Source organism: Topomyia yanbarensis, chromosome 2 (assembly GCF_030247195.1).
Source record: "Topomyia yanbarensis strain Yona2022 chromosome 2, ASM3024719v1, whole genome shotgun sequence".
NCBI lineage: Eukaryota > Metazoa > Arthropoda > Insecta > Diptera > Culicidae > Topomyia > Topomyia yanbarensis.
Window position 1 is genome coordinate 184,200,780 of NC_080671.1, and position 8,403 is coordinate 184,209,182.

At 40.4% G+C, this 8,403-nt stretch overlaps 1 protein-coding gene and 1 pseudogene across 1 annotated transcript; one reads left to right on the forward strand and one right to left on the reverse strand.

Annotated features, from left to right (window-relative positions):
• Positions 1 to 1,634: 1,634 nt before the first annotated feature.
• Positions 1,635 to 2,993, reverse strand: LOC131679922 (protein hobbit-like; annotated as a pseudogene).
• Positions 2,994 to 4,753: 1,760 nt separating this feature from the next.
• On the forward strand, positions 4,754 to 7,776 carry LOC131682354 (transmembrane 9 superfamily member 4-like). Its single transcript, XM_058963756.1, has 8 exons — positions 4,754 to 4,916; positions 5,083 to 5,471; positions 5,529 to 5,684; positions 5,747 to 6,027; positions 6,090 to 6,299; positions 6,353 to 6,954; positions 7,014 to 7,152; positions 7,213 to 7,776. Exons 1-8 carry the CDS (start codon positions 4,905 to 4,907, stop codon positions 7,311 to 7,313), a joined length of 1,890 nt encoding a protein of 629 aa, XP_058819739.1. The 5' UTR covers positions 4,754 to 4,904; the 3' UTR covers positions 7,314 to 7,776.
• Positions 7,777 to 8,403: the final 627 nt, after the last annotated feature.

The window sequence follows — 8,403 nt, forward strand, 5'->3', positions numbered from 1 at the left end:
CTGTCACTTTGACGCTGTACCTTTTCGCGGTACAGGGTAGCGTAAAGCGTGTCCTCGAAAAATCGTCAGAGCATGCCGTATTAACATATTTGTATTTGCTTTTACTTTGATTATTATTCTTGATTAATTTAAAAGTTTTACTTTCAACCTAATAGTTGGCGTTGGTTGTTTTTTGCTAAGAGCGGAACCAACGACACGACTAGACACTTGCATTCCGAAACTGTATCGCAAATATGACTACCCCTCAGTGACTCAGGTAACTGGTAATGTCAAATTTGGTATTTAGATAAGAAATGCATAAAACTAGCAGCACTGATAAATAAGTTGCTATTTTTTCTAACAATCGTTGCAGCCCCTGGTTACGCAGTGGAAAATAATGTAAAATCAAAACAAACCTACTACTGACCGTAACACTGTACGCGCGAGGGAACCGGAACCATCGACACAGATACGGGCAGTTTCCGAACATCGGTTGCAACTTAAAAGTGGCGCCTGGAAAATATGGCTATATAGTGGTCAAGATGGATCGATAATTTGAAAAAAAAATCTCGCATAGAAATGCACAACAGAATTACAATTTCAAAATTTCTGATTCTTCTGATCTATTGACCTGGGTCGAGTCGAATCGGAAAGTCCCGTTTGTTATGTTATATTTTTGGAGCTTTTTCAGGTTTACTCCGATGGATGGATTTTGGTAGATGTGAAAAACTTTGCTACGCCAATTAAATCGGCTATCGGAGAGACGATCACAGAATGGTTTTACGCTGTGGAAGAGCAAGAAGGCCTGAGAATCTTCGTGGACTAGGGTCAAAAGCAAATGGGGATGCCACGAGTGCCCTTCCATGGCTTTGGCGACTGTCTTGGCATTCACACTGGTGGAGTTGATTTGAAATAACCGCATCGTCGGTCGCAACGAACTAGTGCAAAGCTGTATACGATAAAAATTTGGATTGGTTCAAGTTATTTTTCGCACAATTGCCCTTAATAAATTGTTGAAAAACGAAAAATGGCTGGCAGCAATTCTGGTGCATGGCTGCCACGCGGCTGCCAGACATACACCTCAATCGATACAACCGTTTCTACCAGGATTTCGCCCATCGGTTTTGAGGGAGGCATTGCTGGCAGCCGTGACTACAACCGCTAGTGAATCGGTTCTTGTTTCTTCTTCTTTTTGCTGAGATTTTAGGATTGTTGTTTGTTTTGATTGTCAGATTTAGCTTTAGCAAACAAAAAGCATTTCTGTTTAAACTTTGGGCCCTATTCTCACAGTCACGTCACCTAGTGACTAGAACAAAATTTACTCTAGTCACTAGGTGACGTGACTGTGAGAATAGGGCCCTTTTATTTGCTTGAATTTTCTTATAATATTGTTTTGTTGTTCCTAGAGTACTAGAACCTCTTACTATTCGAAACATTTCCTGTGAGTTTGGAACACCAGTGATATTTTCCTAGTACTAAATTCAAAAAAGAATTTTCTACAAGCCGCAGCGTGTTTAGGTATCCTAGTTCAGCAGCCGTTTCGTATGATTGCAGCAAAGAGATGAGATCACTTGCGACCCAAACTTGAACACCGACTCACATTCCACAGCTCCGCACAACCTGTTGCATCAAAAACTTCCAGCGGTCTTTCACCACTAGCCAACCGCGCTGCAGATTTGGTCATGCTTGTCGCCAGTTTTAAACATTTCAGATTCATCTGCGTGTGGCTCACTGGAGAAGAAGTTCGTACTGATGCATCCGTAAATTTCCTAGTGATGGTAAATTATTCGGAATGACTTCAACTTAGAGTAAACGTTAAGTCCATCTTAAGTTTAGCATCTGAACTGCTCCATGAACAACAACCTCGCCTCCTGCGTATCGTTTTCCAAATGCGGCTGTTGCGTTCCGTCGGTAGCCGAAATTCATTCGATAGATTCCGTTTGTCAAATTTACCCGAATTGGTAAAAGACTGCAGCCTAGTCATTAGAACTATTCTCCTGAACTGCCGAAATGGTCGAATATTTAATTTTAAGGTCAAAATTCTTCGGAATGATTGAAGCTATTCCAAGGTGGCTTTCGGTGCTATTGCTATCCTCCTTATAGAACACAGGATCTTGATCAAAATTAACACCATTCTGTCTTGTGCCGTCGCTGCTGGCTTTGTGCGTCCCTTATAAACTCATACGAACCACCGCTTTCGTGTTGGTCATTGCTAGCTGCAGTTTTTTCAGCGAAATTAGACCGTGGGTTACCAGCACACTATCCATGGAAATTTCGCAGCTACGTTCCCCCAAGCAGGTCGGATTATCGCCCAGTATTTTCTTGGTGACCGAGCAGCGGCGAAGAACTTTTGTTTGAGCGTCGTATAGAGCGACAGAAACAAGCATTGTTTTTGTGTTATGTGCGATACTTCCGTCGAAATGAATCTCCTTGGCTGTAGCTTGCAGTAACCAGCACAAATTGTGGTCTGGAATTGTGGAAACCGAGACATTGTTGATGTGAACGGCCATAAACTGGGTGAACTTTATGATCATCTGATGATCTTTTTTCTGACGAAAGTCCAATACTTTGCTCCCATCGACGACGGATTATTGTGAAACAAGTTGGACTGACGGAATCTGCCGGCAATTAATGAGCTTGTTGGTCCGTATGGTTAGGGTGATGACAGGAAGAAGTTTCGTTATTTCCGAAATGAAGAAACTATTGGGAATGCAGATCTCATCAATTTGCTGCAACAAAAAAAATGAGACAAAATTTCTTTTCCTTCAAATTGCTACAGTATTGTGATCACTCACCACAGAATTCACTCTTACGTCATGCCTCTGGTGCAAAGACGTTGATATCTTTTTATGGTGACTTTCTTTTTTAATACTCGTCGTTAGACTACGTATATTGTTGTTAAACAGGCCGCCAAAATATCTTAGCCTGTGCTTCCCAATACCGGGTGTAAGTGACGGTTCACTTGTGTACAAAACTATAAAATAGTCGCTGCTCAGAGTTTTCTTCTTCAGCATGAAACTGTTAAATTTCTGGTTGTGCCTCGTTGGGCAAGTATTTTTAAGATGATGGGTTGCGATGAAGTAGCGTTTTTCTTAGCGCTTATAATCCCTAGCAATTTTATTTCGTGGTTTGTTTGTCTGTTGTTCATCTTTGTATTTCGGTAAGAACCTACACATGTAATGCTGTTTTGTTGTCACTATAAGAGTTCATACGCTTTTTATTGACTTTTTTGATTGCTGCTATCGAGTGGTGTCCGGCAGCAAGCATGCTTCGAACTGTCCTCTGACACGTTGGAACTACTCGTTCGATGAAGTGAGATATAAAAAACAACACGAATAATTCCTGGATGTGCTTCTGGCTTTGGTAGCGGTGCATTTGAATGATCTTGTTTGCCTTTGTGGGATGACGAATTTGTTAAAGATATTTGATCGTTGTGTTTCAATTATTATCGTAGAGCATTTTAAAGCTGTGGCCAATTTCGTAGCTTTCGTTCGTAATATTAATTCGTATCCAACGTTTTCGACACTAACAGCTATGCCGCAGAAGCTCAACTGTCGCTTTATTGCCTTTGAACGCTCATATGAGATTATGTTGTAAATCTTTCCAAATCAAGTATTTGAGCGTCAATGCATCTGGTCACGGTACATACTTCGTAGCGGTCTTGGTTAATCGCTGTTTCCGCAGATGAGCGTACAGGACACGATTGCCGATATATTCTGTAAATAAGTGGTTGGAAATTAGACCGTTATCTACAATAGAACTGGTAGCAGCGGAAAAATATGCAGCGCAGGAATAAATTTACGAATTCAGCTTAGTCGTTTCGATGAACAGATTCTGCAAGTTTTTTTTTTCATTTGTTTGTTTATTGTCGTGGTATCCTGGCAATCGCAATCGAAGAAAACAGTGTTGCTCGAGAAATTAATATTTTATCAATACCGAGGGGTGAGTCAATGTGCGGGTAACTGGCGGCAAATTACTCGCGACACTTTTATTTCACGATGTTTCATTAAGTTTCTGGTCGTGTCGTTGGCGGAACACTCTACTTTTAACAATATTTACCTTAAGCGCATACATTCATGTTGACATACGGCCGAATTTTCTCGAGACTACACGACGCACCCGGTTGCGCGTGCTAATCACAATAGTCCGAAAAACCGGTGTAAACATTTAAATGAAAATTCGTTGGAAATCACCATCGCATACAGATTCGCATGCGTGAATCACCATTGTATCCAAGTTTGCATAGAAGTCCCGTATAGCGATTGCTGGCCGATCGAAGCGCCGACCAGTGGCAAGTTGCTACTTGCTGTTGTCATTGCAAAGCAACTGTTTAATTTCTTACACAAGTTGAAAACTTTACTTGTATGTCAGTTCTCAGAGCTATAATGTGGAGTCAGTTTGCTGAAGATAGCGACAATCCTAATCTAGTGTTCTGTAGCTACATGTCACAGTGAAAAATTAAAATTATTTAATGATTGTTTTGTTATTGTACATTTATTTGGGTTAACAGCAAAAAATAATCCCTAATAAACATCTTATGAGCCAAGAGCCTAACGACCTGTTCAGGGTATATTCCAAACAATATGTGGAAACGTTCGACTATAAGGGTTAAAGTTCGTGTATATTTTTTTTATTAGGGATGTCTTCATCACCGTGGTCGACCGGGTTGACCTAACAATAGATGGACTAAAGAAAAGCAACCTTTTCGTGATGAACAAAACAGACAAAACATGTATCCCGTGAAGCACGCCGACAGCCCAAGCTGTCAACTAATTGTAAGACGAAGAAAACGAAGAAATTCCTTGCATCTTCGGATTTGAGGTCCTTCGATTTTCCTGTTTATCTGCTGAATTATTTTCCAAATTCGCACAGTTCAGATGTATTAATATCAAGTGAGCTCAATCACGGCTTCGGTATTTGACGAGATGAACAGTACGGTAAGTTTCGAATAATATCAGCATTTCCACACATGGAAAGTGAAAACAGTTGTGTGACACGTTAATTATTTTTCTAATTTTCTCTATGTATCATTAATGAACTTTTGAACTTTCCACGCGCAACAACCAATTTAATCGGCCTTCCACTTTTCTTCCCCCAATGCAGCGATTGCTTGTTACATTAGCGGTAGTGATACTGCAATGTTTAGCAGTGCAAACCTTTTACGTCCCGGGAGTAGCTCCGGTAGAGTTTAAGAAAGGACAAAAGATTGATGTTAAGGCTGTCAAAATGACTAGCACCCACACACAGCTCCCCTACGAGTACTACTCATTGCAGTTCTGCTTGCCCAAAAACGGGACACTGGTGTACAAGAGTGAGAACCTCGGCGAAGTGCTTCGTGGTGATCGAATTGTAAACACTCCGTATGAAGTCAGGATGGCTGATAATGTACGATGTAAGCTTTTGTGTAATAGCAAGGATCGACCGCTAAACTGGGATCGAGAACAATCGGAGAAGGTTGCCGAGAGAATTAGGCACGAATACTTTGTACATTTGTGGGTATTTTCAACGTAGTATAATCGTGCATAATGTTGTTGAATTTCTGCTTGCAGAATTGTTGATAACCTGCCAGTGGCGACCAAATTTGTGAATCCAGATACAAACGAACTTCAGGTTGAACACGGGTATCGACTTGGTCAAACTGACGGTAACAATGTTTACATTAATAATCATTTGAAGTTCCGACTATTCTATCATCTACACAGCGAGTATGATTGACGAATAAAATGTCAGTTTGGATTACTAGTTAACATGTTTTTTACATCCACAGGAACCAGTATCGCGTCGTTGGATTTGAAGTAGAAACGTTATCTGTGCATATGAACGAAATCCACTTCGAAGGAGATACGTGTAGTTTTCCCGAAAATCCAAGGCCACAACCAGTAACCGTTCATGCTGGTCACACGCAACTCTTTTTCACCTACTCTGTCGAGTGGCAGGATTCTTCGGTGAAATGGGCCTCACGATGGGATATCTATTTAGGAATGAACGATGTTCAAATTCATTGGTTCAGTATTATTAATTCGTTGGTTGTGGTGTTTTTCCTTTCTGGTTAGTACCTGCAAAAACGTATTGGTAAACGTTCACCACCTGCAAGCTTCAATTTCTTTCAGGTATTCTGACAATGATTATGGTTCGAACATTGCGACGAGACATTGCAAAATACAACACGGACGATAGTGTTAATATCGAAGATACCTTGGAGGAAACGGGATGGAAGTTAGTTCATGGAGATGTATTCCGTCCGCCGAGGCATCCCCGACTGTTTGCTGCAGTGATAGGCAGTGGAATCCAGATATTTTTCATGGCCTTAATTACAATCAGTAGGTAAAGCTTGCTTCGAAATCTGTTTTTTATTAAAACATTTATCTTGCAGTTATTGCTATGTTGGGAATGTTGTCGCCCTCGTCTCGAGGGGCATTAATGACCGCTGGAATAATGCTGTATGTGTTCATGGGTTTGATTGCCGGATATTTCTCCGCTCGTCTGTATAAGACTATGAAGGGACGAAACTGGGAGCGAGCTGCTTTCCTAACCGCCACGCTTTTCCCTGGACTTGTATTTGGAACATGTTTCATATTGAACTTTTTCATCTGGGATAAGGACTCGAGTGGAGCCGTTCCTTTTGGCACGATGGTGGCGTTGTTGTGCTTGTGGTTTGGCATATCACTACCGCTGGTTTATCTGGGATACTACTTTGGTTTTAGAAAGCAAGCCTATCAACATCCAGTGAGGACAAACATGATCCCCAGACAAATTCCTCATCAGCACTGGTACATGAATGTTGGACTGTGTGTTCTAATGGCAGGTATCCTACCGTTTGGGGCTGTCTTCATAGAACTGTTTTTCATATTTTCGGCCATCTGGCAGAACCAGTTTTATTACTTGTTCGGCTTTTTGTTCCTCGTATTCTGTATCCTGGTCGTGAGTTGCGGACAAATTTCTATCGTCATGACGTACTTTCAGCTTTGTGCCGAGGTATTATCATTAGATTTTTAGGTCGTAACGGATAATTATAAAATGTCTTTCATATCTAGGACTATCGTTGGTGGTGGCGAAGCTTCATCGTTTCCGGTGGATCAGCTGCGTACATTCTGTTCTACAGCATATTTTACTTCTTCACCAAGCTTGAAATTACGGAATTTATTCCAACTTTGCTGTACCTCGGTTATACCGGTCGGTATCTTCGAAAAATATGCCCTTTGATTTTTATAACAGCATTTTTTCTATGATTAGGTCTCATGGTGATCACGTTCTATGTGTTGACGGGAACAATTGGATTCTTCGCCGCATATAGCTTCATACGGAAGATTTATGGTGCCGTGAAGATTGACTAATTTTGTAGTGTTGACTAGACTAACAACCCACGAAACTAACGAAAGATAATCGATAAGGGACTGAATAAAATTGTGCGATATTTAGCTCGTGTGCTCCAAGGAACTTTGTGTACCAATACGAGAAAGTACTATGGAATGAGCAAAATGCTTGGGATATCTCCTGCACTAAACCCTTTCAATCCATACACAGAATCACTGCTTGTAGGCCAGGTGAATCATGATGTGTTGTATCTATTTATACTAGCTTCGAAAACGAGCGAGGAACAAATGCGACTAAGTTTTAGATATGTTTGCGTGTGATGAGAATGTGTTATTAGCTGAGTGAATGTCAATATGAATCCACTAAAAGAAATTAGGAATTACATTCAATCGTTTCAATTTAGTTTGTAAGAAGGTAGGGGAGAAATCTCTTGACCACAGAACAAAAGTGACACGTAAATAAACTCAACGCTGATCATGTCAAGGTTTGTTTTTTTCCAACTTAGGTTTTATCTAATCTCATAGAATTATAGGTACAGTACATAGTTGATCGACTGTTTTCCCTAGTCTTACAGTCAGTTCCAATAAATCATAAATGTGAGTGCTTAGGGATTTGCGATGTGGTAGAGTTGGGGTAAAACCGGTACACACGTTTCGTGCAGTCATTCTAACTATCTTCAATCGATTCCCCACAATTTTTCTTCATAAGAACTACTACTTTTGATCAACCGCATTCAGCCTCTTTCTGAAATGTAGAACCAGGTTTAACTTTATAGTTGAGTTATGGGAGGAATTGGGGTAAAACGGGTACACACGTGTCAGGTGGCTAGTCTAACTATATTCAAACGATAACCTGCACTTTTATACATAAGAATTAATTTTGATCAGCCGCATGTAGCCTTTTACCGAAGTATAAAGCCAGGATTACCATCAAACTTTAGTGTTGCGGAGAATTGGGGTAAAATGGATGTATACGTTTCGTGAGATTATTCTAATTATCTTCAATCGATTCTCTGGACTTTTTTACAAAAAAAATACTATTTTTTGCAGCCGTATTCAATTTTCTTTCGAGTTATATATATTAAGTTTTGAACATAAACTTAAACGAAAG

What these genes read in the sequence shown, in the direction of transcription:
- LOC131682354 (XM_058963756.1), top strand. An exon ending in CACGAATACTTTGTACATTT is followed by an intron (nt 5,472 to 5,528) that starts GTGGGTATTTTC and finishes TTCTGCTTGCAG; the next exon opens with AATTGTTGATAACCTGCCAG. An exon ending in TTCTATCATCTACACAGCGA is followed by an intron (nt 5,685 to 5,746) that starts GTATGATTGACG and finishes TTACATCCACAG; the next exon opens with GAACCAGTATCGCGTCGTTG.